Consider the following 27,346-nt stretch of genomic DNA (forward strand, 5'->3'; position numbering starts at 1 on the left):
TTGATAGTGCTTTGTCTTTATTGGTGATGCCCATCTTCTTCGGAGGTAAGAGGAAATGACACTGATGTACAAATGACTCACCAAGGGACTCTCACCTGAGTGTACCCTTGCAGGGGTAGAATAAATCCGTTCTATTTTCAAGTCTATTTGTCCCATTTCTGTTTAAACATAATTTGAAAGCCAGCTTGGGCCTTGTACTTTTCAGTTATGTTAATGTAAAATACTCGTAAAGAATGCAGTATGAGTTTAAAGTGAGCTTTTCAGATCCTATACGTGCTGCATCCTAAGTAGTGACAGGCTTTAAGATAAGGAATATATGCATTTAGTTAAGGCAGAAATCTCATAAAATTTCCATGAAAAACCAAACTTTTAAAGATAGGTTTATCTGGAAACTGGAAGGGTCAAAAGACAACAAAAAAGCACACACACAAAAAACCTCACTTTTAAGCAAATCTATAGCTTAAAAAAAATAAAAAGCCTAAGAATATTCTGAGAGTGGTACATAGTTTTACAGTAGCCACAGTAACTTCCAGTGACTGGCAAATTTCTTTGCATCAGCTGGCATGTGTGGTGAACGGAATTCCCATCAACAGCTCTTGCACCCTTCCACCTCCCTTCTACAGGCCTTAGTCTTGTTTCCAAAGGTGACTGCAGTGAGGATGTAAGATCCACGACCTCTACCGATAATGCCATCCACTCAGGAAGAAAGACGCTGAGAAACTCTAGGGATATCGAAGTGCACATGATGGGTGAGAATCAATTGTGGAGGTTTTAAGAAGACATTTGAATTTTTGCCCCTAATCAAGAAGTGTTTTGCCATCTGGTTTACATTCAAGAACGAGTTGGCTCATCATTTGTAGAAATAAACTTTCCTCTAGATTAGGAAACTTCATCATGAGATCTGAGATATACTGGTTTGGAAAGTTTCCTCAGTTTCTCTTGGCTTCGAAGTCCCCGGCCTCGGAGTGGGGTAAGGCCCATTGGAGGCAGATGAATCTGAATAATAAGAACAATAATATGAAGAATCATACTCATAATCATTGCAGCAGCTCGTATTCACTAAGGATCTACTCAGAAAGTACCATATCCTCTGCTAAGTGCTACATCTACACTGATTCATTTCTTTACACACGTTAATCCTACATTAACCTCATAAGAGATTATTATTCTAATATTTACAGATGAGGAAATGAAACCTCAGGGAAGTTAAATAACTTGCTTCAGGTTATACATTAAGAAGGGAAGCCAGGATTTGAACCAGATCTGTCAGATTCCAGAGCCTGTGCTCTTTGCTATATTGCCTACATAGAGGACAAAAAACAAGCATGGATCACAGAGCAAGTTGAGAATCCAAAGAAGGGGAGAAAAGTGTGTGTATACAAAGATGTTCTGAGCATAGTGGAAAACTGAGATCAAACTAAATGCCTACCAATAGAGGGGCTGGTTAAAATATGGCTGGGATGGTTAATTTTTCTTTCTTTCTTTCTTTTTTGAGACACTGTTTCACTCTGTCACCCAGGTTGGAGTGCAGTGGCATGATCTCAGTTCACTGCAACCTCCACCTCCCAGGTTCAAGTGATTCTTGTGCCTCAGACTTGCCAGTAGCTGAGATTACAGGTGCTCGCCACCACGCCCGGCTAATTTTTGTATTTTTAATAGATATGGGGTTTTGTCATGCTGGCCAGGCTGGTCTCGAATTCCTGACCTCAAGTGATCCACCTGCCTCGGCCTCCCATAGTGCTGGGATTACAGGCATGAGCCACAGTGCCTGGCCTAGGATGCTTAATTTTTTGTGTCAATCTGATGGGCAATGGGTGCTCAGATTAAACATCATTTCTAGGTGTATCTGTGAGGGTGTTTCTGGATGAGGTTAGCATTTGAATCAGCGGACTCAGTAAAGCAGATGGCCCTCCCCAATGTGAATGGGCATCATCCAAACCATGGAAGGCCTGAACAGAACAAAGAGGCAGAAGAAGGGGAAGCAGCTCCTTTTGCTTCCTGCCTGTTTGAGCTGGGACACCTCATCTTCTCTGGGCCTCAGACTGGGGATTTCTACCATGGGCCCCTTGGGTTCTCAGGTGTGTGGACTCAAACTGAGTACTACCACCAGCTTTCTTCTGGGTCTCCAGTTTGAAGATGGCAAATCCTAGGACTTCTCAGCCTCTATAATCACATGCACCAATTCCTTATAATAGATCTTTCGGCCAGGGACAGTGGCCCATGCCTGTAATCCCAGCACTTTGGGAAGCCGAGGCGGGTGGATCACGAAGTCAGGAGTTTGAAACCAGCCTGGCCAACATAGTGAAACCCTGTATCTCTAAAAATACACAAAATTAGCTGGGCATAGTGGTGGCGGCCTGTAATCCCAGCTACTTGGGAGGGTGAGGCAGGAGAATCGCTTGAACCCGGGAGGTGGAGGTTGTAGTGAGCTGAGATCGTGCCACTGTACTCCAGCCCAGGTGACAGTGCGAGACTGTCTCAAAAAAAAAAAAAAAAAAAAATTCTTTCAGGCATATCTAGATATATCTCTGTCTAGATATATAGAGAGCCAATTCCTCATAATAAATCTCTTTACATATACATCTAGCTGTCTCTATATCTACATATCTTCATTCTACCGGTTCTGTTTCTTTGAAGAACCCTAATACAATGGCACATTCTTTTTTTTTTTTTTTTTTTTTTTGAGATGGAGTCTCGCTCTGTCACCCAGGCTGGAGTGCAGTGGCCAGATCTCAGCTCACTGCAAGCTCCGCCTCCCGGGTTCACGCCATTCTCCTGCCTCAGCCTCCCGAGTAGCTGGGACTACAGGCGCTGCCACCTCGCCCGGCTAGTTTTTTATATTTTTAGTAGAGACGGGGTTTCACCATGTTAGCCAGGATGGTCTCGATCTCCTGACCTCGTGATCCGCCCGTCTCGGCCTCCCAAAGTGCTGGGATTACAGGCTTGAGCCACCGCGCCCGGCCTGGCACATTCTTACAATAGCATACAATGCAATCATTTAAAAAAGACTGGGCTGGGTGTGGTGACTCACGCCTATAATCCTAGCACTTTGGGAGGCCAAGGCAAGCTGATCACTTGAGGCCAGGAGTTCGAGACCAGCCTGGCCAACATGATGAAATCCTGTTACTACTAAAAATACAAAAATTAGCTGGCTGTAGTGGTGCACCTGTAATCTGTAATCCCAGCTACTCAGGAGGCTGAGGCAGGTGAATCCCTTGAACCCAGGAGGCTGCGGTGAGCCAAGATTGTGCCACTGCACTCCAGACTGGGTGACAGAGTGAGACTCTGTCTCAAAAAAAAAAAAAAAAAAAAGGCCGGGCGCGGTGGCTCAAGCCTGTAATCCCAGCACTTTGGGAGGCCGAGACGGGCGGATCACGAGGTCAGGAGATCGAGACCATCCTGGCTACCACGGTGAAACCCCGTCTCTACTAAAAAAATACAAAAATCTAGCCGGGCGAGGTGGCGGGCGCCTGTAGTCCCAGCTACTCGGGAGGCTGAGGCAGGAGAATGGCGTAAATCCGGGAGGCGGAGCTTGCAGTGAGCTGAGATCCGGCCACTGCACTCCAGCCCGGCGACAGAGCGAGACTCCGTCTCAAAAAAAAAAAAAAAAAAAAATTGAGGGAGAGCTACATACAAAGATGTGCGGAAGACATGAAGTAAAATAAGTAAGCAGTAAACATTTTATCCAGAACCCTACATATGTAAAAAAAAAAATAGGTACATGAATATAGAAAAAAAGACTAAAAGGGTGTACTACCAAACTAACTAGGTTGAGCCACTACAATATAAAATTGCTGTTTTTGTAGCTAAAAGAGTTGAATACTGACAATTTTCCATTTAACAGTTAAAGTGGTCACCCTCTACACAATGAGAATTTTTTTTTTTTTCCAAGAATTTTGGGCTGGGTGCAGTGGCTCACGCCTGTCATCTTAGCACTTTTGGAGGCCATGGTGGGCAAGCTGCCTAAGCTCAGGAGTTCAAGATCAGCTTGGGCAACATGGTGAAACTCTGTTTCTATTAAAATACAAAAAATTAGCTGGGTGTGGTGGCACATGACCATAGTTTCACCTATTCGAGAGGTTGAGGCATGAGAATCACTCAAACTGGGAAGGCAGAGGTTGCAGTGAGCAGAAATCATGCTGCACTCCAGCCTGGGCGACAAAGTAAGACTCTGTCTCCAAAAAACAAACAAACAAAAAAGAATTTTGGCCAGGCACAGTGGCTCATGCCTGTTATCCCAGAGCTTAGGGAGGCTGAGGCGGGAGGATTGCTTGAGTCCAGGAGTTCAAGACCAGCCTGGGCAACATAGTGAGACCCCCATTTCTACAAAAAATTAAAACATTAGTGGTGGCACATGCTTGTAGTCCCAGCTACTTGGGGAAGTGAGGTGGGAGAATTGCTTCAGCCCAGGAGGTCAAGACTGCAGTACCCATACTGTACTGCACCACTGTACCCAGCCTGGGTGATGGAGCAAGACTCAGTCTCCACAGATAAATAAATAAATAAAACTTATTTTAAATTAAATTATTGTTTTAAATTTATGGTATGAAAGAATTTGAGGAAGAAAAATATTTATATACATTTGTTATTTTAAATTCACATAAATTTGAAAATTATTTGTTTCTTGACATTCTGAATGTATTAAATTAATTGATACAATTTATTTTATTTTTATTTTAAATTTATTTATATAAATTTAAGTTTTATTTATTTCTTTTTTGAGACAGGGTCTTGCTCTGTCTCCCAGGCTGGAGTGCAGTGGTGTGATCATGGGTCACTGCAGCCTCAACCTCCAGGGCTAAAGCAATTCTGTCACCTCAGTCCCCCAAGCAGCTGGGAATACAGGAGTGTGTCACCATGCCCGGCTAATTTTTAAATTTTGTGTAGCAATGGGGGTCTCACTGTGTTGCTCAGGCTGGTCTCGAACTCCTAACCTCAAGTGATCCTCCCGCCTTGGCCTCCCAAAGTGCTCGGATGACAGGCACGAGCCACAGCTCCTAGCCTGGATGAGAATTTTTGACCATTTTTACTTTCTACTTTATGCATTCCTTTCATGTTTGAACCTTATTCTTTTAGTAACAACAAACCTACCTTTTATAATTAAAAAAACACATTTCCATAAAAAAGATGAAAGTGAAAAGAGAAAAGCTCTACAGTGTGAGCTGGTTTTCCCTTCCATACGTGGAAAGCTGTATAAGGAGGATACATCAGGCATTCATTGACATTTTACTTTGTTGTGATGGGCTGGCAGCATGCAACGATAGCTTATTTCCAACACGCGTCCCACAGCAGCTCTGGGCTTCTCAGCAAGCACTTGCCCTCTTGTTACGCATTCTTGGAAATAACCGGGTTGATGATAACCCACCACCTGTTAACCAGGAATCACACTTACTGGCCTTGGATAAGGAATCTTGTAATGCAGTCCAATTTCAATCCTGGCTGTGCATTCATCTATACACTGTTTAATTAGGTCTGTGTCTGTGAGCTATTAAAAGGGAAAAAGAAATGAGGCTGATAGTATGTTTCTAATGGTACATACAGTATAGGTATACATTTTCTCAAACTTTTTCAGTTCACTAGCCAGTAAATTAAATGGTGCTAATTTGGAAAATCAAAAGCAATTTAATTTTAAAGCTTACGATAAACTTTTAAAATCGTTAAAGTAGGTAAAAATAACTCAAACAATACAAAAGGATATAACATAAAAACTATGCTTCCCTCTTACTCCTCTCTTCCAGTTCTTCATCTCAGAGGCAACAATTAGCAGTTTCTTGTGTGTTCTTTTTTTTTTTTGAGACGGAGTCTCGCTCTGCCGCCCAGGCTGGAGTGCAGTGGCCGGATCTCGGCTCACTGCAAGCTCCGCCTCCGGGCTTCACGCTATTCTCCTGCCTCAGCCTCCCGAGTAGCTGGGACTACAGGCGCCCGCCACGTCGCCCGGCTAGTTTTTTGTATTTTAGTAGAGACGGGGTTTCACCATGTTAGCCAGGATGGTCTTGATCTCCTGACCTCCTGATCCGCCCGTCTCGGCCTCCCAAAGTGCTGGGATTACAGGCTTGAGCCACCGCGCCCGGCCTCTTGTGTGTTCTTGCAGGGGTATTCTATGTATATGTGAAAATGCACATGTATATAGAAGCTGATTATTTTTCTGACACAAGCAATAGCTCCCCTTGTTCTGAACCTTGCTTTTTCATTAACATAACTTGAAGTTCCTTCTCTATTCCATCTATAAAGCTGCCCCCTTCTTTTTAACAGCTATACAAAATTCCAACAGAAGGCTTTATTATAATTTAACCAATCTCCTACCCATGGATACTTAAGTTATTTCCAATTTTTTGCTATTATAAATGATTCTGCTATGGATCCCTCTAAAATTACTTTGCTTACATGCATAGGTATCTAAAAGATGAATTCCTAGAGAGAGAGGACTGCTAGGACAAAGGCCATAGATACACGCATTTTTAATTCTCACAGATATTCCCAGATTACTCTCTAGAGTTTGCACCAATTTACATTCCTACCAACAATCCATAAATTATATTCCCACCGACAATGACTGAGAGTGCTTCTTCACACCCCCTTCATGCTGATTAAACTTTAAAGTAACCCGATGGTTTCCGCAAGTGCTGTCCTGAAACCCCCAGAGTAGGACACTGGAGAATGATCTACACCTCTGAAACTGTCAACTACCTTGGCTCATTAGTAAGGGGAAGAAAGGGCTTTTGAAATTCCAAAATAGTCAAATCATGGTAATCTACTTTCAATTAAAGGAATAAAAAGTTCATTCTCAAAAACAGCCAAGTAGGAAAAGGGGAGAAACTCTTTCATTCTGAGGAGGGAAAATGAATCAAGACGTGGCTCTGCTAGGAGTTTGCAAGTGGACTTCAAAGCAGAGCTGGGATTGCATCACCACCAGATGACACCCACACAGCAAAGTCTGGGTCCATGTGGCTTGGAAATTTTAAGGGTGTTCCTGTCCTATGGAACAGAGCAGAGAAGAGTTCCAGGAATAGCAATGCAGAGAACCACAGCTGTGAGTCCCTTGTGACAGAGGGACTTTCTGACCTCTGTGCTTCTCAGAAGTCACTGATTTGCTCTCTGTGTTGGAAAAGAGTTCCATGTTCCCGTTTGCCCACTGAGATTCACAGCAGTTCATGGGATACCTTTGGATTATTAAACTCTTAGAGCAATCAAAGTTACAAGAAACTCCTTATGTCTGCATGAGGGACTAGGAAGAAAGAAAAAGCCCTTGACAAAGATATAGTTAAGGGGGTTGGGGCTTCTGGGGCTTCAGCTGTCCATCTGAACAAGCTTGGACTAGAGTACTCCAAATTCAGTCATTCACGGGCTGGCTGCATGATTCTGCCATATCCATATACTACTTACACTAATGTTAGAATTTTTCATTAAATGAACTCTCTCTTAAGTAACAGTATTTGTGAAACTGTGATCTAATATTCTCTTTCCTTTATAACACATGCTAAAGCAAGTACACATCTTAAAATTAAAAACCCATGTACCTCTTCCACCCACTCCCAAATAATCTCATGTACCATCAGTGGCACATACACCTCCCTCTGGCTCACCCCACTCGAGCCAATCTAGCCGAGGCAAAGGAAGGGTTATTGCAAAAACTGAAAACCGAAAAGTCTTGAGTAGTCTTCAGGTGAGTGAGTGTGCAAAGGTTTATTGGGCATGTACTATGATATCCCCAACACTGCAGGCTGGACAGTGCCTTCAACTATCAAAGTTATTACTTGGGCAGAACAACTCTGATACCTAAAGCTACAGAAAAGGCACAGTGGTATATAATCAATGGATGCAGTGACTGCTACAGACAGCTATGGGAATTCAGAACAGGCAGCCAGCATGGCGTTGAGGGGGAAGCAGAGAAACTGAGGAAGATTTCCTGGAGGAGGTCAGTTAAATCAAAGTATTTATAGCTGCTCATTCATTTAGTGACAACTACAAGGAGGTCCCTTGGGATAGACTAGAAAAGTACAAGACTTTGTCTATATGTTCAAGGAACTGATGATCTGGTTGGGAAAATCATGCCAACATAAATAAAATAAAGAAGAAAAAGGAGAATATAAACAACTATTTAGGGATCTCCAAGTCTTTTGATCTACTCTTTTTTGTTTTTTTTTTGGAGACAGTCTTGCTCTGTTGCCCAGGCTGGGGTGCAGAGGCGTGATCTTGGCTCACTGTAACCTCTGCCTCCTGGATTCAAGTAATTCTTGTGCCTCAGCCTCCTGAGTAGCTGGGATTACAGGTGTGCGCAACCACACCCAGCTAATTTTTGTATTTTCAGTAGACAGGGTTTCACCACATTGGCCAGGCTGGTCTTGAACTTCTGACCTCAAGTGATCCACCGGCCTCAGCCTCCCAAAGTGTAAGGATTACAGAAGTGAGCCACCACACCTGACTGATCACCTACTCTTTTCATTAAAAAATTTCTGAGCCCATAGCCCCCATATTTGTATTTAATTTATAAATGTATTAATTTATAAATTATAGATATGTACTAACAAGTTCATTGTAACTGTGTACCAGACAGACTTTTTAGAAAGATGAAAGAATAAATAGAAATAGCAGTTGTATTTTATTTCCATTCCTTAGAGGATTGTTTAAGGACTCCATGGGGTACATATACTCTGGTTTGGCAAGCATGGTCTGTGCCAAGAGCAGAAAAAGCTTGGGGAAGCTGGGTTTGAAGGAAGGTCAGAAGGGTAGAGAGAAACTTCCTAAGTAAGTCAGCCTTGAAAAGCTAGGGGCATCAGGGATTCAGAGAAGGGGAAGTTGCTGCAGATTAGGAGGGTTTCTTTGGTAATGCTTTTCTTCTTTTTTTTTTAAGAGACAGGGACTCGCTATGTTGCCCAGGTTGGTCTCAAATGCCTGGGCTCAACCAATCCTCCAGCCTTGGCCTCCCAAAGTAGTAGGATTACAGGTGTGAGCCACCATGCCCAGCCTTCGTGGCACTTTCTCAACTGTAATTTTATATTTCTTTCCATCTAACTCCGTCTAACTTTAGTAAGGGGAACAAAGGGCTTTTGAAATTCCAAAATAGTCAAATCATGGTAATCCACTTTCAATTAAAGGAATAAAAGTTTGACAGCTCTGTCTTAGTTTGGCTTATGTTTGTCCTCAACATCTAGTCTTGTGTTTGGCACACAGTGGGCAATCAAGTATTTGTTGAGGAATGAGAACAAAGAGTTGCAAAGTGGTGACAGGAGCTGTGACACCAATGGGCCAGTGGGGAAAGGGAGGCACTCCTGTAGAAAGATGATTCTGCTTTGGACCATTAAGCTGTGGTGAGGTCCTCCAGGTGGCCAGGCAGCAGCCAAAGCCGGGGATTCAGATGTGACGGCTTAAACCACAAGGTGGCTGCATGTTGCACAGGCTCAGCACAGAGGGCCGACCTTCAGAGGACCCCTGTAGCTGGCAGGAAGGTGTGTGATGACAGGGTCCAACAGAGACAATCAGAGGTCAGGAAGGGAAAAGTGGTTAAACTGTTAGGAGGTTTCATGAGGGGAGCAGTGACAGCGCTGAATTCATTAGATCAGTGAGAAGGCGGAAGAGAAGTCAGGCGTGAAAGCCTCTTCCATGCTTAGTGCCAGGTGGTCTTCCCCAGAGCTAACAGCTAATGTTTTAGGGTTCCTAGGGGTGGGTCCAATCTGGCTCCCTGCTGTCTGCATGTGCAGTTTCCGTAAATCAGCTAATGGAGATACTATTTTACCCAGTTCCGTGGTCCCAAAGGGCAACCTCACTCTACCAGCCAAAGAGGCTTGAGTTCAAAGCTGTTATGAAGGGAACCCTGTGTCTTAATCCTATTCTCTTCCTTCTAAGTGGGTTTATATTTAGAGGCTTTGAATAGTTTATGAATTGAAAAAACAACAAAACAAAACCACTTTCCTGCACATCTCCTACGGGAGTGGCCAGCAACGGGTACAGTATGAGGACTGGCTCCTCCTCTGAAAACTCTCATTGGCCTGACTAATGTCACCTGGCTCATGGGGTCTTCTGAGGACACTGAGCCACTTACTGGCTGGCTTGAGACGTGGAACAAGTGAAGAAAGAAACACAGGCTTCCCAGTGGTCAGGCAAGCTAGCCAAGCTGTGCACTGGCCCCTTCCTGCCCTACAATGTGCCACCGTGACTGTGCGGCTCAGCCCTTTCAATTAAGGACCGACAAGAAATAAACATATATCATAAGGAACAACTTTCCCCTGCGCAACCTCCAAGTGGGGCCTACTTACATTTTTGTTTTTCCGGAACAGCGTTCTGGCTTCATTTAGTATGTACTGTTTTTCTTTGATGGTGTCTTCCATCTGTCCTGATGTCGCCTGCCATTTCCTCGCAAGCCTGAAAATGCTGCGGTAGAGGCCAAGGACTTCTTGTCGTGTTGCCGTTGTCATCTTCAGACCCACCGAAATAGAAGAGGGAACATTTGCATAAAAATGCAACTTGACAGGAGGCAGCCAGGCAGATGTACAGTTTTTTAATCAAGACCTTTAATGGGTCTAGAAATAGTTGCTCTTTCTCAGCAAATCTGTTGGGTAGCATTGCCGAAACCATGTAATAGAAACACCGTATCTCTCAACTGGCTTTGCAACTCATCCCGAGGTTGAGGGTTGCTCAACCACACAGTTTGCCATGGTGGCCACATTTATGAACACGGCAACACCAAAACTCACACTTATTATTCTTTAAGCCAGTCCAGTAAAATTATATGACTCACCTGAATGCCTAAGAGAAGGCATATTTTGGATAACTGAATATTCTTGTTAAGTGAGAAATGGAATTTAATCCACTGGTGACAAACTCAAGTGCTTCTGCAGCCTGGCAGGTAATATAAATAAGAGGACCTGCTTGAATGGGGACAGTGGCCACCTGGATAGGAACTGGCCCCTTCAAAGGGAACAGTTGCTATTCAGCTCCAGCCAGCATCTGCCATGTAGAAAGAAGTCCCTAGGAATGCCAGATTTCCTGATAGCTTAAAAATAGGTGGCAATCCAGATTTTTAAAATATGACATCTCAAAAAAACACAGTAAGTCATTATTCTTGAAAATGTGAGGCCAGGCATGGTGGCTCACGCCTGTAATCCTAGCACTCTGGAAGGCTGAGGCAGGTGGATTGGGTGACCTCAGGAGTTCGAGATCAGCCTGGGCAACATGGTGAAACCTTGTCTCTACTAAAATACAAAAAAAAATTAGCTGGGTGTGGCAGTGTGTGCCTGTAGTCCCAGCTACTTGGGAGGCTGAGTCAGGAGAATCGCTTGAACCCCAGAGGCGGAGGTTGCAGTGAGCCAAGATCGCGCCATTGCACTCCAGCCTGGGCGACAGAGCGAGACTCCGTCTCCAAAAAGAAAAAAAAAAAGTGAGGACTGTACAGGCCAAACAAAATGAGTCTGTAGGCCCAGTTCCACCCAGAGGTTGTCAGGTTGCAACCTCTCAACCTTTTTGGAAATACTTCTCAAAATCGTTGGTCTACTTTCTCGTCCAATAAGTATAATTAAAAATCTTTCTGATGACTGGCCAGGCGTGGCAGCTCATGCCTGTAATCCCAGCACTTTGGGAGGCCGAGGCAGGTGAATCACAAGGTCAGGAGATTGAGATCATCCTGGCTAACACGGTGTAACCCCGTCTCTACTAAAAATACAAAAAATTAGCCAGACATTGTGGCGGGCACCTGTAGTCCCAGCTACTCAGGAGGCTAAGGCAGGAGAATGGCGTGAACCCAGGAGGCTGAGCTTGCAGTCAGCTGAGATCCCACCACTGCACTCCAGCCTGGGCAACAGGGCAAGACTCCATCTCAAAAACAAAACAAAACAAAAAAAACTTTCTGATGACTGAAGATCTGAAGGCCCCTCTGGGTTTTTAGTCTCAAACATCAGTTTTAATTTCAGAAGACATGGCCAAGAGAGAACTGACCTAAGTATATTCCATGAAGCTGACTGTATTTTTTAAAAGCACAATTCCCAGTATCTTTAAATTCTTTTTTTTTTTTTTGAGACAGAGTCTCGCTCTGTCGCCCAGGCTGGAGTGCAGTCGTGCGATATCTCGGCTCACCACAAGCTCTGCCTCCTGGGTTCACACCATTCTCCTGCCTCAGCCTCCCGAGTAGCTGGGACTATAGGCACCCACCACCATGCCCAGCTAATTTTTTGTATTTTTAGTAGAGATGGGGTTTCACCGTGTTAGCCAAGATGGTGTATCTTTAAATTCTTATTACAAAATATTTCAGATACAAAAAGATAGAGGTCAGGCACAGTGGCTCATGCCTGCAATCCCAGCAGTTTGGGAGGCCGAGGCAGGTGGATCACTTGAGGTAAGGAGTTTAAGACCATCCTGGGCAACATGGTGAAACCCAGTCTCTACTAAAAATACAAAAATTAGCCAGGCGTGGTGGCAACCACCTGTAATCCCAGCTATTTGAGAGGCTAAGGTATGAGAATCACCTGAACCTGGGAGATGAAGGTTGCAGTGAGCCAAGATCACGCACTGTATTCCAGCCTGGGCAACAGTGACTCTGTCTCAAAAAAAAAAAAAGGAAAGAAAAGATATTGAGACCAATATAATAGCCATATAGTTACAACAGACCTTAAAGAATAAATTATGTATATAGTAGAAACCCCCACTGCACCCCTTCCAAATCACATTCCCCTTCCTCTCTCCTAGAAGGAATCACTATGCTGAATTTGTTATCGTGCATATCTTTACACGTAACATTTATTGTTGTTTGTTTTGCAAGATTTATTTATTTATTTATTTATTATTACTGTTTTTGAGACAGAGTTTCGCTCTTGTTGCCCAGGCTGGAGTGCAATGGCGCAATCTCGGCTCAATGCAACCTCCGCCTCCCGGGTGCAAGTGATTCTCCTGACTCAGCCTCCCAAGTAGCTGGAATTACAGGTGCGCACTATCATGCCTGGCTAATTTTGTATTTTCAGTAGAGATGCGGTTTCACCATGTTGGTCAGGCTGGTCTCGAACTCCTGACCTCAGGTGATCCACTTGCTTCGGCCTCCCAAAGTGCTGGGATTACAGGCATGAGCCACGGTACCCCGCCTGCTCTGCAAGTTTAAAAAGTTTATAGGTAAGTTCTGCAATTTATTTGCCCATAACATTCAATAAGATTCATCCATGTTACACATGGCTCTAGTTCATATATTCTCACTGCTGCAATTCAGCCCACTGTATAAGATATCCCAATGTACCATCTATTTTGCTGATGGATATTAGGTGTTTCCTTTTTAAAAAAATTTATTTAAGATCACGTGCAGTGGCTCATGCCTGTAATCTCAGCACTTTGGGAGGCCAGGATAGGCAGGTCACCCTAAGCTCAGCAATTTGAGACCCACTTGGGTAACATGTATTTTACAAAACATTCATTTTGTAAAAAATACAAAAATTGGCCAGGCGTGATGGCACGTGCCTGTAGGCCCAGCTACTTGGGAGGCTTAGGTGGGAGGATCCTATGAGCCCGGAAGGCTGAAGTGAGCTGAGATTGCACTCCAGCCTGGGCGACACAGTGAGACCCCATCTCAAAAACAAACAAGCAAACCCCAACAACTTATTTAAAAACTCAGGCTGGCTCCAGTGGCTCATTCTTATAACCCCAGTACTTTGGAAAGCTGAGATGGAAGGATCATTTGAGGCTAGGAGTTTGAGACCAGCCTGGGCAATATAAAGAGACCCTATCTCTATAAAAATGAAAACACAAAACAAAACATTTCAGCCCCCCACTCCTTTTTTCATAACTATATTCAGGGAAGCTAGGAAAAAAAAAAGTCCCACTACTGGAAGATTCTGATTAGTCAGAATTAGAACAATGAATATTGTACAGCCTTGAACCAGAAGACAGGGTGGGAAGACAAGGAGGGCAGAAGGCCAGGCAGTCGGACACCTCATTCTGAGTTCTGGGTTTTCCTCTAACAGGCTCATCAGGATCGGGAAGTAAGCTGCTCAACTGCCTGCTTTTGGGAACATGATTCATTTTCAATTTATGGAGGGAAAGGCATAAGAAGTGGAGATACCATGCTTTAGGGTAGTCCTGAAATTATGAGAATTTGAGCAGCTGAAGAGTGCAGATTGGAGCTGGAAGTGGGCATGTTTACCTCAAAATTCTAAGTACTTGCAAGGAATTCACCTTACAGAGAATTTCTCTTTCCAATGTGAGCACTTACGCTGACTCTGATGACGTTTTTTGAGGTTTATCCTTGAGTAAAGAATGAGCCAAATGACGAAAAGCTTCAAAGACTACTTCACCTAATTCAAATGTTAAAAGGACCAAAGTTATATTCAATACCAATTCTGAGTCTATGAGGCTGCACAGAAAAAATGCTTACAAGGAATTCATAAAAACCAAGAGAGAGAACATCATGCTTTGCGGTTTATTGTAATAAAAACCCAGATGAGATGATGACATTTTTCCTGGTAAGGAAACAGGTTTCTGAGTTTCTGGCTCTCCCTAAAACTCCATGGTTTCATATGAAAATACGTGAGTCAGTTCCTGTGAGTTACAGGGAGTCTGTAACTAACATCTCTTAACGATTGCTTCACTTCCCTGTCATTAACAGACGGAACTTCATTGACTGCAAGACACTGGAGAAAAGTGATGAAGGTCAGGCATATTCATACAGCAGCAAGGTTTTTTTTTGTTTGTTTTGTTTTTTTTTTTGAGGCAGGGTCTCGCTCTGTCACCCAGGCTGGAGTACAGTGGCATGATCATAGCTCACTGCAGCTGTGATCTCCCAGGCTCAAGTGAGCCTCCCACCTCAGCCTCCAGAACAGCTGGTACCTCAGGCGTGCGCCACAACAACTGGCTGAAGCAACCTTCTCTAAAATCTAACTTTAGTTGGTTTCCTTGCAAGACTCTAAGAACCACAGCTTCAAATTCTAACTGATCATATACCATAATCTGATACACAAGCCCTGCAATTAGGTTAATACCCTCAAGGTAATGAGCAGTGCTTACAATTGGTACTTAATAGGACTATTTTCAAAACACTTTAATTAATGTTTAAGTGTTTTGAAAACTAATCCTGAAAGGGATTTATGTGATGTCTCACTCTGCAACATCAGGTGACCCAGAAAACCCAAGTTCCAAAGATTTCCCGAGAGAAGGGTCTAAAACTGTATTCACCACTGTGTACTATTAACAAACCTAGTCTACCATTTCCTTCGAAGTCTTGATAGAAAAGTCAAGAAAAGAAAAACACTTCTTTTTTTTTTTTTTTTTTTGAGGCGGAGTCTCGCTCTGTCGCCCGGACTGGAGTGCAGTGGCCGGATCTCAGCTCACTGCAAGCTCCGCCTCCCGGGTTTACGCCATTCTCCTGCCTCAGCCTCCCGAGTAGCTGGGACTACAGGCGCCTGCCACCTCACCCGGCTAGTTTTTGTATTTTTAGTAGAGACGGGGTTTCACCGTGTTAGCCAGAATGGTCTCGATCTCCTGACCTCGTGATTCGCCCGTCTCGGCCTCCCAAAGTGCTGGGATTACAGGCTTGAGCCACCGCGCCCGGCGAAAAACACTTCTTTTGTTCTTTTCTTGCTGTGTTTGTTTCAGGTCTTTGAGGGAACCATGTTCTTTCTTGCCTTAGGGGCACATATCCATGCTGTTTTCTTTCTAGAAGGCTTTCTCCTGACCCCCTCGCTTTTATCTGACCAACCCTATTCATCCTGCAGTTCCCAGTGAAAATACGGATGTCTCAGAAAATCCTCCCGCTTCCCCCACACCCATTGGGTTGGGGCTCTCTGCTGAACCTTCTCACAGGTCCTAATCTTCTTCCTTGTATAGCACTCCTCACTTAAGTAATGGTTTGTTAATGTCTTCCCCCAGTAGACTGTCACCCTTACGGGGGACAATGATCACATTCATCTTATTTACTGCTGAATTCTCAGCACCTAGAAAGGTGCATAATCAGTATTCAATAAATGTTTTGCTGAATAATTGGGAGTATTCTCTGCTATAGAAAGTTCGTAATTCTGGAAACAGAATCAGCCATATATTTTTAAAAAGTTTAAAAAGCTCTTTTCCTTTTTATTCTTGTCTTTGTTCCTAGAAAGCAACTCATTTAGAAAAACCACCTTTTCCCGAATATGGATTTAATGGCTTGAAACCAACACTTATTCCTCTATAACTATCAATTATCTCTCACAATTAATACAAGACTAAGGAAGCCTTTTTCCTTCTTCACTGTATCGGGGTTGATCTGATACAACAGGGTCTGCTTTTCCTACGGGTAATACATCAGGAATATTCAGTAGTTTAGAGGACCACAGTTCAACTGTGGTCTCAGCTGGTCATGAAGTCTATCCATGTAGATTTTTAAAAGTTAACCTGCTATAATCTTTATTCTGAGATGGACATTTCTTGCAATTCTTTACTCCTTTTCATCTCCCTAACCCCCAAATCCCAGAATGAAGAAAGACAGAAGATATAAGGTGTGCCTGGAAGGAAATGGCACTGGAAGCTGGTCTTTTTAAAAATCACGCCCTGTCTGTTATAACACAGGGTTATACATGTGTGGAGGCGAGGATCATTTCCAAGCCTCTATGATGTGCACGCCTGTGCCACTAAGAAAAGGCTGACAGATGTTGCTGCCAGTGTGTTTTGGCCTCTGGTCATAGTTGAGAAATGTGTCCCCTAATGCAAGTGTCCCAAACATTGGTTGGGGAGGTGATCTTAGATACACAATACAAACTGTGTATTAGAATAGCCCATGAAACCCATAATTTTGAATGATTTAGATTGTATGTGATATAGAGCTTCCTTTAAAGAAATGAATTACAAAACTTTTTAAGCTGGTTTAAAATATAGGTAAACAGCAAAAACTGTGATGTTGTCTCTGAAGTTTGGGAGCTACTGTTCTAAGGTGCCTTGCCATGTCATACTTCTCTGTCTCGGCTGAGTCTTCCTCTGCTTACAATGTCTCTTTTCTGCTAGCCACCCCATCTATCAAATAGACACCTACTTGCTATTAAGCTTTTTCAAAGCAACTTTTTCCTTGCTTCTATCATGGCCAGGAGATAGTTCCGCATTTCCTTCACTTTATGTTTTTTTTCTTCTGAGTCTGAATTCCTGGAGGGCAGGGATTGTATCTTGTTCATTACAGTAATACAAATATTAAAAGTTACATTTGCTTTGCATTTACTGTGTGCCAGATAATTTGCTAGGTACTCTATATATGCAAATACTACCAATATCCCCATTTTACAAAGGAGGAACCTGATGCAGAGGTTAAGTAACTTGTCCAGGGTCACACAGCTAACAATAGGCAGTGCCAGGATGCAAACTCAGCTGGTCTGAAGTCAGAGCTCATGCTTTTAATCATGAAATAGACTGTTCAATGTCAATAAATGTCGAATGTCTGTTGATTACTTTAAAGAGCTTAGCTAGTTGTGACAAAGGGAACTAAATAATTCTAGTCCCTTTCTATACAAACAGCAAAGGAAGCAATTTTTTTGCACATTGATGTGAATTGCAATAGTCTTCCCCATTTGCCATCTGCCCGTGTTCCTATCCTGCAACTGCCCTTTTAAATTATGTTACACACCAGCATGCTCTAAGCAGGCTGGGCACATGGCTGCACCGCTTTGCTTTTCCATTCCCTGTGGCAACCCTGTCCCCTCCGACTCCAATGGGAGCTGACATAAAAGCCACCAGTGCAGGGGCTCATTACAGTGCTACTACCTGGTAGGCCTTACTCTTCCCTTCCAAGGACCCATCCATCCATCCACTCACTCAACATTTATTGAAGGTCCGCCATGTGCCAGACACCTGCAGTTTCTGGGGATACAGTGATAAAAAAGCAGCCATGGTCCCTACCCTCCTTGAGCTTATATTCTAGTGGCAGAGGCAGATGATATACAAGAAAAAGAATTTCAGATAGTCATATGCGCTCTGAAAAGTAGTAAGATACAAATGAGCAGAAGTGGGGGTTATTTTCTGGGTGGTCAGTGACATTTGAGCTGAGTCCTGAATGGTGTGATGGAACCTAATAATGGACTCACGTCAGGGGAAGCTGATGCAAGAAGGGGGAACAACAGGAGCAAAGGTTGTGAGGTGGGAATCAACTTCACAGATGAACATGAGGCAGGGCATGGTGGCTCATGCCTATAATCCCAGCACTTTGGGAGGCTGAGGTGGGAGGATTGCTTGAACCCAAGAGTTTGAGACCAGCCTGGGCAACACGGGGACACTCCATCTCCATTGAAAAACAAAAAAATTAGCCAGGCATGGTGGCTCACGCCTATAAGCCCAACACTTTGGGAGGCTGAGGTGGGAGGATCCCTTGAGCCCAGGAGATCAAGGCAGCAGTGAGCTATGATCACACCACTGCACTCAAGCCTGGGCAACAGAGTCAGACTGTGTCTCAAAAAATAAAAATAAAAAAGATGAACATGAACGCAACAAGAGCCTTTGGGAAAGGGGCCACAGGTCCACAGAATCCACCACAGGTTGGGTGTAGGCCTTGGAAAGGCACTTTGTTTCTGGTCTTAAGAGCAAAAGACACTGGTAAATTTTATGCAAGCTGAAGTAATATGGTCTGATTTATATCTTTTTAAATACACTGGATATCAAACTACTGTATATCATAACTACTTATAATTCCAACACTTGTACAGATGGCAAAACAAGATCTTGCCTAATGCCCCTAATTAGTTGACAGGAGTCAGGGTCAAGAGCCCAAAAAGCTGGATGATTATTTTCCTGACTGACCACAAGCTTTTCTGTTTTTATTTTGGAGTCAGTAATGGGGACTCATAATGGGCAGTGATCAATCTAAAAAACAAAAACCAAAACCAAACACCAAACACTCACCCACTCTGCCATTCACTGTCCAAAGTGTAGTGAGAGGGTCTGGGGAGGTTCCAAGAACTTACTGTACAAGGCATGCCTAGACACTCGGTCTGTCTAGATCTAGTTCTACAGGACTATGGAAAGATCTGCTGGTATGAGGGGCCTTATCCACTATGCCCTTTTCCCCACCTCTGGAACGGTTCCCCTGCCTCTGGAGAGACCACTGCAGCATGAACACTTAGGAGTTTAAGAGCAGAGATGAAAATTCCCTTTCCCCAGATGAGATTTATAGAAGTATGACTCTGGTCTCAGGAATGTCCAAATTCCAAATGCTGGACTCTCATGAGGCTTTGCCTTCTAAAGAAAATGTGCTGCAGTACAAATAAAAGGGACAAAGGCAAGAGGAATTTACCCTGATTTTCAAGCCCCAGGAAGTTAAACACCCCTTTCCATTTATTTCAGGAAAGACCTACCCCTAGGTGGAATTTTTTCCCTCGTCAGAACTAATGACCATAGTATAGTCAGATTTCTCTCCCAAATACTTTATGATTTTTTAGCAAGGAGGGGGAATCATGAACTCCACCCAAATGAAATCATGGTCTTCTGTGCTCGTTATGTGATATGTCCTTCTTTTTGCCACAGGAAACCTCTCTAGTTCATACAACTGAAATATTCTTTCTTTGCCTATCTGCTGCTTCCACCTTTTGACTTCCATCACTTCTGAATGGGTGCACTTTTCACACTGGGGCTGGGTCAGTGTACCGGCTATGTGCACTTCTGGCACCTCTAGCGTACCCGTCATAATGTTCATCCTACTCTATCATAATTTTGCATGACTTACCTTTCTTTTTCCACCATGTGTGTGTTGCAGGGAGTAGGAGGTGGGGGAGCAGGGAGAGATTTGGGACTGTCTTGCACATTACATGCCTAGGCTGGCACATAGTTGGAACATGACAAATATTTATTAGAAGAATAAATTTACACACACAGAATGGTCATTGATAATGCATGTTCTCATCCTGAGATACACAGGGTGGTATCTGGACAAGCTTCCCAACTGATGATCCCAGAGCATCGAAGGGTTAAATACTAATTAACCCTTACTAGGATGCTTTCAAGAGCATTGTGTTAGGATAAAGAACTGGAGACTCAGTGTTATTTGGGGAGGAATCCTCATCAGTCTCATCCAGAACAGTGTTTAAGAGACACAGCTATGATGTAACCCTCACTCTTAAGTTTTCTTAAGGCTGGTTAGGGTTTGTCCACTGGACTGAAATACTTTATAATATTTCCATGAAGTTTAGAACCAAACATAGAAAAATGAGGTTCTGACACTTTTTTCCTGAAAAACAAAATCCTTTTGGGGAATAAGGTCCACTATACTCAGTGACCATGGATTAAAATCAATCTAGAAAACTGTGACTTAAAACTGTCATTTGGAAAGCCTCTATGGAATTGAAATGCTCTTGACAATGTCAAAGCAACCAGACGTTCTTGCCCTGTATAGCAGAATAGGGAATGTCTGTCCCATTTGTAAGGAATAGCAGATATAATACGAAAAAAATGAACATTTATTTTGGGCTCTTGGTGGACAAAGCTTGGTTTGAATCTTGACTTTACCCCATTGGGCAAATTATTAACCTGCCTGAGACTTGGTTTCTTAGAATGTAAAATGGGGTAATAGCAGAACCCGTTTCAGAGTCGTAAGGATTATTCATGAAATAATCCATGTACATCACTTAGCACTGACAGTTAACAAAGGCAAATGTTACCTGAATAGGAGGAAACAGAGGAAGAACAATGAGGCCTCTTTTATCTATGCTAAGCTTTGTCTGCAGAGGAGAGAAATGTGTGGCCTGTTGGTGAATTTACTGCTTTGTGGTAGTAATGGATTTTCCTAAAGCTGTTTCCCTCTGATCATTAATAATCCCTGTACAGCAAAGGCTATTGTTCTTTGGTATGAGTAAATAAACCTGTTGGAAGCACCGCTTATCTTCAGACCACAGCGCATACTTCTTACTGGAAATATAATGCAGGTGCCAACACCAAAGGCATGACCAGGCTTCCCTTCCTATTTTTCTTCCTTTATCTCTTATTCCTTGTTTATCCCTCAGTGCACTTTTCTCTTAGATCTGTTATACTCCCTCCTTTTTGGTACACCCATATTCCTACCCCAATCAGATAACCTTTAAGTGAAATTGTTCTCCAATACACTGGTCCCATATCCTCCCCTCCATCAATCAACCATACACACACACACACACACACACACACACACACCACAGACTTATTTCCTGTTTCAGATTCAGTTTTTGGTTACTAGAATCCAAAAAGGGAAGTGTAATGCCACACATGCCACACACTGTTTTGCAAACTTCAGGATATGCTTGTGTGGTATACTTAATCATACCACAGCTATTTTATGAAACAGCATCTTTTTACACAGAAAATGACAAGAATACAGTCTGTCAGCAATAGGGGGCAGGGAGGAGAGGGTGGATAGTATTTTTATTTTACCTAAGGGAAAATAATTTAGTTTAGGCCCTGTAATATAGGAAATTTTTAGAACACAGGGCCAAAACAAAATACTAATGTCTGAAAGACTTCTAAAATGTCTATCCCAAACAAGATCACTGGAAGCAAGCACACCCATTCTAAATATATCATACCAGCACTGGAGCACACACAAGATTATATTTGTACAGGGGAACTCAAATCAGGCTACTGTAACCAAGATAACAACCAATAGATATACAGCTATTTCCCCATCAGGGATAGAAGTTCTAAATGAAAAGTTATGGGCCCCTCAATTCAAAAGAAATGGAAGTATGTTTCCTTATCAGCATATTTTAACAGGCAAAGAGAAGGTAAGGGTCAGTCAGAGGTGGTGAAAAGCAATTGCCAGTTACCAGTAGTAGAAAGCAGTGGAAGAAATGTAGGGGAGGGGCTAGAATTGAAGGCCAACGCTAAAGATCAACCATTCATTCATTCATTAGTAACTCGCCAGCCAGGATCTGGCGAGTTACTAATGCATATCAAGTCGAGAAGTCTGAGAATACAAGACACTGACTTAAATTCTTGCTTTGTGACAGTTTTCTGAGGAACTGGATTAGGAAACTGACCAAAGAGCTTTGTATGCCACATTAGATACAGCTGGGGCTTTCTAGCACCAGCCCCTTGATGCAACTCTCTGATAAAGAACCGCGTTCTGTGCAGGGGTCCACGCCTTCAGGACAGCTTCCTCCACCATCAAATAATTATCGAATGCGCAACTTTTCCATCTGCAGAGGCACCAGAGCTCCTCACTAGGCTAAGTCCCTTGAGTTTCACATGTGGAGAATGACTAGCCTACATAGTACCCTCGAGTTCCTCCAGTTCAGTGCTCACCAAGATAACTTTCTGCGAAGGAAATGTTCTATCTGCTCTGTCCAATAGGATACACACCTGTCACAGGTAGCTACTGGCACTTGATATTATGTGTTGCAGGGACTGAATTTTTAAATGAAATTTTAAATTTTAAAATAGTCAGTGGCCACACAGGCTCAGCATAGCCCTAGACCAAGAATTGCAAATCAAATGCCCACAGGGGTCAGCCAGGTAGCGGGAGAGGAGAGGCCTTTTTGGCAAACCCTGAGCATGAGCCACATAGGAGGGGAAGCAGCCCTTCAGCTCTGGCTGACAGTTGCTGTGTAGGAACCTCTAGGAACTTCAGGCTGGCGTTGTCAGATTGTTGGATTTTTCAAATGAAGCCCAAAGTCTGGATTTTGATGTCCAATTTTTAAATGTTGGCAAGTAAATTTAAAAAAGAATTTAAATCACTGTGTGGGCTGAACAATATGTTTGCAGGCAATATCTGTCTTGTCAGTATGTAACTTCAAATCTAGGCCAACCCTTCAGCTCAGAGAGAAGAGCTTTATCCATGGCCACTCTGCTGGTCAGTAGCAGATGCAGGATTGAAACCCAGGCCTTCTTATTCGTCTTCTGATACCCTTTACACTATATTGTGGAACTGACCATAATTGTGTTGGGGTTGGCAGCAGCGGCAGGGGCAAAAGCCCCTTTTTGTGAGAAGCTGCAGGATTGTATGGCTGATACCTTATGAACACAGTGTTCCTGCCCAGCTACAACCACCATAAGGACAAGGCTCTGTACCAGGAGCCAGGAAGACACAAAGAAGGAACAGTCCCTGGGGGAGACAGCCATATAAATAGACAATTTATCGAAAAAGTCAGGTTTTCTATAACGGACACAAATTACCTGAGCACAAGTCCAAAAGCACTGACAGCTGGGACAGGGAGGGAGGGAAGAGATTTGGGCCAGGACTCAGCTTCTACTTGCTGCCAGTAGAAGCTGGCAAGTGGGTGGATGAGACTCACTGATTACGGGGATGGGTCACATTATTCCAGGATATTAAGGGGCCTCCTCCTTTGATCTCTGAGGTCTTGTCTGTGTCGTCGCCTTTGCTGGCTTCTCCTTCTCTGGGTACTCTCTAAATGGTAAGAACCCAAGGGATTTAGGAGTCTTCCTCTTTTATTCACACCCTCTTCTTAGGTGATCTGGGAGCTCCTCCCTGCCTTCCTGATTTATTATCTCCAACTATGATTTTTCTTTTTTCTTTTCTTTTTTTTTTTTTTGAGACGGAGTCTCACTCTGTCGCCCAGGCTGGAGTGCAGTGACCGGATCTCAGCTCACTGCAAGCTCCGTCTCCCGGGTTTACGCCATTCTCCTGCCTCAGCCTCCCCAGTAGCTGGGACTACAGGCACCCACCACCTCGCCCGGCTAGTTTTTTGTATTTTTTTTTTTTAGTAGAGACGGGGTTTCACCGTGTTAGCCAGGATGGTCTCGATCTCCTGACCTTGTGATCCGCCCGTCTCGGCCTCCCAAAGTGCTGGGATTACAGGCTTGAGCCACCGCGCCCGGCCTCTAACTATGATTTTTCATCCGACTTGTATATCTAACTTCTTGACAACTTCATTTGACTTGTTAATAGACTTATCAAACTTCATATGTTCAAAAGAGAACTTTCGATATTCCTTGCTAAACTGTTTTCCCGTAGGGAGTTAACCTTGGTTCCTCCCTCTCCTACACACTTCACATCCAATTCCCCAGCAAGTCCTGCAAGCACTACCCCCCGAATATACGCTGAATGGAATTCTCTCCATTTCCACTGTGACTGAGGGCCTTTTTCTTTTCTTTTTTTTTTTTTTTTTGAGGCGGAGTCTCGCTCTGTCGCCCGGACTGGAGTGCAGTGGCCAGATCTCAGCTCACTGCAAGCTCCGCCTCCTGGTTTCCGCCATTCTCCTGCCTCAGCCTCCGAGTAGCTGGGACTACAGGCGCCCACCACCTCGCCCGGCTAGTTTTTGTATTTTTAGTAGAGACGGGGTTTCACCGTATTAGCCAGGATGGTCTCGATCTCCTGACCTCGTGATCCGCCCGTCTCGGCCTCCCAAAGTGCTGGGATTACAGGCTTGAGCCACCGCGCCCGGCCTCTTTTTTTTTTTTAAGACAGAGTCTCACTCTGTTGCCCAGGCTGGAGTGAAGTGGCGCAATCTTGGCTCACTGCAACCTCCGCCTCCCGTGTTCAAGCGATTCTCCTGTCTCAGCCTCCAGAGTTGCTGGGATTACAGGCGCGTGCCACCACACCCGGCTAATTTTTGTAATTTTAGTAAAGACGGGGTTTCACCATGTTGGCCAGGATGATCTCGATCTCCTGATCTTGTGATCCGGCCGCCTCCCAAAGTACTGAGATTACAGGTGTGAGCCACCGCGCCCGGCCGGCCCTTTCAACACTATCGTCACTTCTCCTTTGTCGTACAGTGCAATAGTCTCCTAACAGGTCTAACTACTTCCACCCTTCTCTATCCAGCACGCAGAGCGGATTTTTAAAAATGTAAATCAGGTCAGGTCACTTCCCTTCTTAAAACCCTTCAAGTACACAATAGCCAAACCCCTGCCTTGGGCTAAAAGGCGCTGCTACAGTCATGCCACTTGCCCAACTACATCACAGAGTACTCCGGCCCTGGCTCTGTCTGCTTCAGTCACATGGCCTTCTGGCTGTTTCCAACCTAAAAGTCCTTCTCATGGGCTCCACCAGAAAAACCATTGTCTAGGATCCCTGCAAAACCGTGGCCTCCTTTGAATGGCCTTACCCGATTTCAAGGGGCCCTCCCCCATCTTCTGTCACCTCATCCGGTCTTTGGGGGAGCATTTCTCACTTGCTGATACCTTCTTTATTGATTTACTTAACTCTTTCCTGCACACGAATGAAAGGTAACGGAGCAACATCCTGCTCTCAGGTTTGAAGAGCAAGGGAATTATGAAGCCGGCTCTCACGGTCCTAGGGAGTCTCCGTTCCTGTACGGGACCTGGTTTGGGTCAACTTTCCTTAGCCAGACACCTCTCGCCCTCGGAGCGGACTCTACCATCTCCCATTTACATTCCGGGGTCCAAAAGATTCACAGCCTCCGAGGGGGCCCCACGCCGCCACCTGAGCGTCCCCACACCAGGCCTCCCCTCTTGGACGCGCGAACCACTTCCGTGAGGCAGGTCCCCGAGGCCGGTGGCGATGACACCGAACCGCCACCTGCGAAGCTGGGGTCACACAGGACCGTCTCCTGGCAACGCCGCAGCCCAACCTCCAACCCATCCCTGCCCGTGGGGAGCCAACCCCTTCCCCGCCAGTCTCCCGCGCCTCAAGTCGGCACCTCCATCCCCTACACTCACTCTGTGTCAGTCCTGCCTTCCCCCACCCACAGAAGCGCGCAGCCCGCGGTAGGCTGGGAGGAGGCGGCGCCAGGAGCCCAGCAGAGCCGTGGCCGACCGAGCACAGGCGGGTCCAGTAGGCCAGGCCGGACCAAACCACCGGGCCCACCTCTGTGGGAGCACCAGTTCCAGGTCTGGGGGAGTCTCAAGCCTCTCCGAACCTGACTCTACCCATCTCCCGCCGCATCCAACAATAAGCTGAGCTCCTCCTCCCCCTATTTTTCCTTTACGCTTTCATTATCCTCCCCGCTCTATTCCCCTAAAACAAGGAAAAAATGGTCCAGTCCATCTCCCTCCGGGTTGCTAGGTCTTTGCCCTTACTTGGCGACGGCTTCGTACGTCTTTACGTGCGTCGTGACGCAATCTTCCACTCGTTCCCTCATCGCCCCTCTCCCATTCTCCCTCCTGGAGCCGGCGGCCGGCGGGGTTACCGGAAGTGATGATGCAGGAGGCGATGGAGGGGGCGGGGCTTCGGGGCGGCCGCCGCCGGTGGGCCGCAGATGAAGAGGAGGCGGTGGCAGTGGTGGAAGAAGAGGCGGCGGCGGCGGGGGTAGGGAGCCTGGAAACGCGAGCGGGGATGGTAGGTGGTTTGGACCCGCCGGGCCGCCGTCGTTTCCAGAAAGGGTTTGACTGGAGGAACCTCTGGAGCAGCTGTGAGTTTTGGGGAGGGGGAGAGTTGAGGAAAAGGCGGGGGGCCATTGAGAGATGAAGGGGCGGGGGTTGGGTACCTTCGAGAAAGGGGGGTGGAAAGGGAGGAGTGGAAGTCAGCGCGTTGTCTGTACTGGTCCCTCTGAAAGAAGAGGCTGTGAGGGGAGCCTGTGGCGTGTCAGCCGCAGGGCTCAGAAAACTTACCTACTGTCCCTGCCTTCCCACCGCCAGCACCCCTCAACCCAGGGCCTGGGGTTATGGGGTCGGAGCTGCCCTGGAGGGGGTGCAGACTCTGGTGCTCTGTCCTGGGTGAGCGCTGTGAGGTAGGAGCCCCAGGGGGAGGTGGTGGGTGAATCTCCCAGCTCCCTCCGCCCTCATTTCCCTCCCCACCCCCATCCTTCTCTTTAATCATTTACAGCCCTGGAATTAAGGGCTCAGACCTGAAGGCCTTTCTGTGCACCTTTGCTATAAACGATAACCATCTGTGTCCGAGGTTATGGGGCTGGAGCCTTTGCCTGTATCCTCTATAGGAAGTGGGACGGGGTGACAAATGTATTGTTTGTTCCTCCCCCACCCCGCACTTCTCACCCCTCATCCTCCCCCATGCACACCTCTGGTTTCCCCTTTAATTCTCTGTGGCTGAGTGGCAATCGTGGGTTGTTTTTTTTTCCTTCCCCTTTCCTCCTTTATGGCACTCAGTGCCTTGGTTATCTCTTTTGAATTTGGTGTTCAGCCTCTATCCCAGATCTTAACTGTAAGCTTTGTAATACTTCATACAGGCTGTCACGTTGGGAGTACCTCTTACGCTGGGTTATACGCTCCGATTATAATGAGCATTTTCTTTTATGAATACTGGAATTCCAGAGCCTTTGCAAGGAATCCTGAATGGCATCATAGCCCAGGAATCAAGGTCTCTTGCTCGAAATACTTTATGTGTGAGGAATTTACATGTTGTCAGCTCTTCCCAAAATGATTGCTAGGCTAATTCTGGATTTCTGTGTTTCTCTCCACCCCCTTTTCATGATGCACTTCAGAGAACAGAAAACCCCATATTACTTTTTTGTTTCTACAATTGGACAATAGCTCTCTTACCTTTTTCTCCATTTGTGTGTGACACACAAATCTTCAGTGACACATT

At 45.0% G+C, this 27,346-nt stretch overlaps 2 protein-coding genes across 11 annotated transcripts in view; one reads left to right on the top strand and one right to left on the bottom strand.

Annotated features, from left to right (window-relative positions):
• Positions 1–26,535, bottom strand: LYRM1 (LYR motif containing 1). 6 transcript variants are annotated; one of them, XM_033217824.1, is made up of 5 exons: positions 26,413–26,535; positions 25,882–26,119; positions 10,254–10,412; positions 5,393–5,485; positions 1–996 (listed from the first exon to the last, which is right to left on the bottom strand). In XM_033217824.1, exons 3-5 carry the CDS (start codon positions 10,410–10,412, stop codon positions 880–882), a joined length of 369 nt encoding a protein of 122 aa, XP_033073715.1. In that variant the 5' UTR covers positions 25,882–26,119; positions 26,413–26,535; the 3' UTR covers positions 1–879. The 6 variants fall into 6 exon arrangements, with proteins under 6 accessions (XP_033073715.1, XP_033073717.1, XP_033073718.1 ...); XM_033217826.1 differs by lacking the exons at positions 25,882–26,119; positions 26,413–26,535 and adding exons at positions 14,183–14,264; positions 25,522–25,635; XM_033217827.1 differs by lacking the exon at positions 25,882–26,119 and having other exon boundaries at positions 26,413–26,534.
• DCUN1D3 (defective in cullin neddylation 1 domain containing 3) overlaps positions 25,608–27,346 on the top strand; it is a 42,846-nt gene continuing 41,107 nt past the window's right edge. For 2 of the 5 annotated variants that reach the window (XM_033217817.1, XM_033217818.1), the window contains exon 1: positions 26,057–26,213. The gene's annotated coding sequence lies outside the window, so the exon portion shown is untranslated. Of the gene's footprint in view, positions 25,693–26,041; positions 26,214–27,346 lie in introns of those variants that run through there. The other 3 variants (XM_033217822.1, XM_033217819.1, XM_033217820.1) reach the window with 3 other exon arrangements.

The sequence above is a fragment of the Trachypithecus francoisi genome, unplaced genomic scaffold (assembly GCF_009764315.1).
Source record: "Trachypithecus francoisi isolate TF-2019V2 unplaced genomic scaffold, Tfra_2.0 Lachesis_group10, whole genome shotgun sequence".
Classification (NCBI taxonomy): domain Eukaryota; kingdom Metazoa; phylum Chordata; class Mammalia; order Primates; family Cercopithecidae; genus Trachypithecus; species Trachypithecus francoisi.

Excerpts from the sequence above, each read along its gene's own strand:
- LYRM1 (XM_033217824.1), bottom strand. The coding sequence starts at position 10,412 with ATGACAACGGCAACACGACAAGAAGTCCTTGGCCTCTACCGCAGCATT. Across the intron at positions 5,486-10,253 it reads TGTTCCGGAAAAACAAAAAT|CTCACAGACACAGACCTAAT; the intron begins GTAAGTAGGCCC and ends CCCTTTTAATAG. Across the intron at positions 997-5,392 it reads AGATTCCTTATCCAAGGCCA|ATTCATCTGCCTCCAATGGG; the intron begins GTAAGTGTGATT and ends CTTATTATTCAG.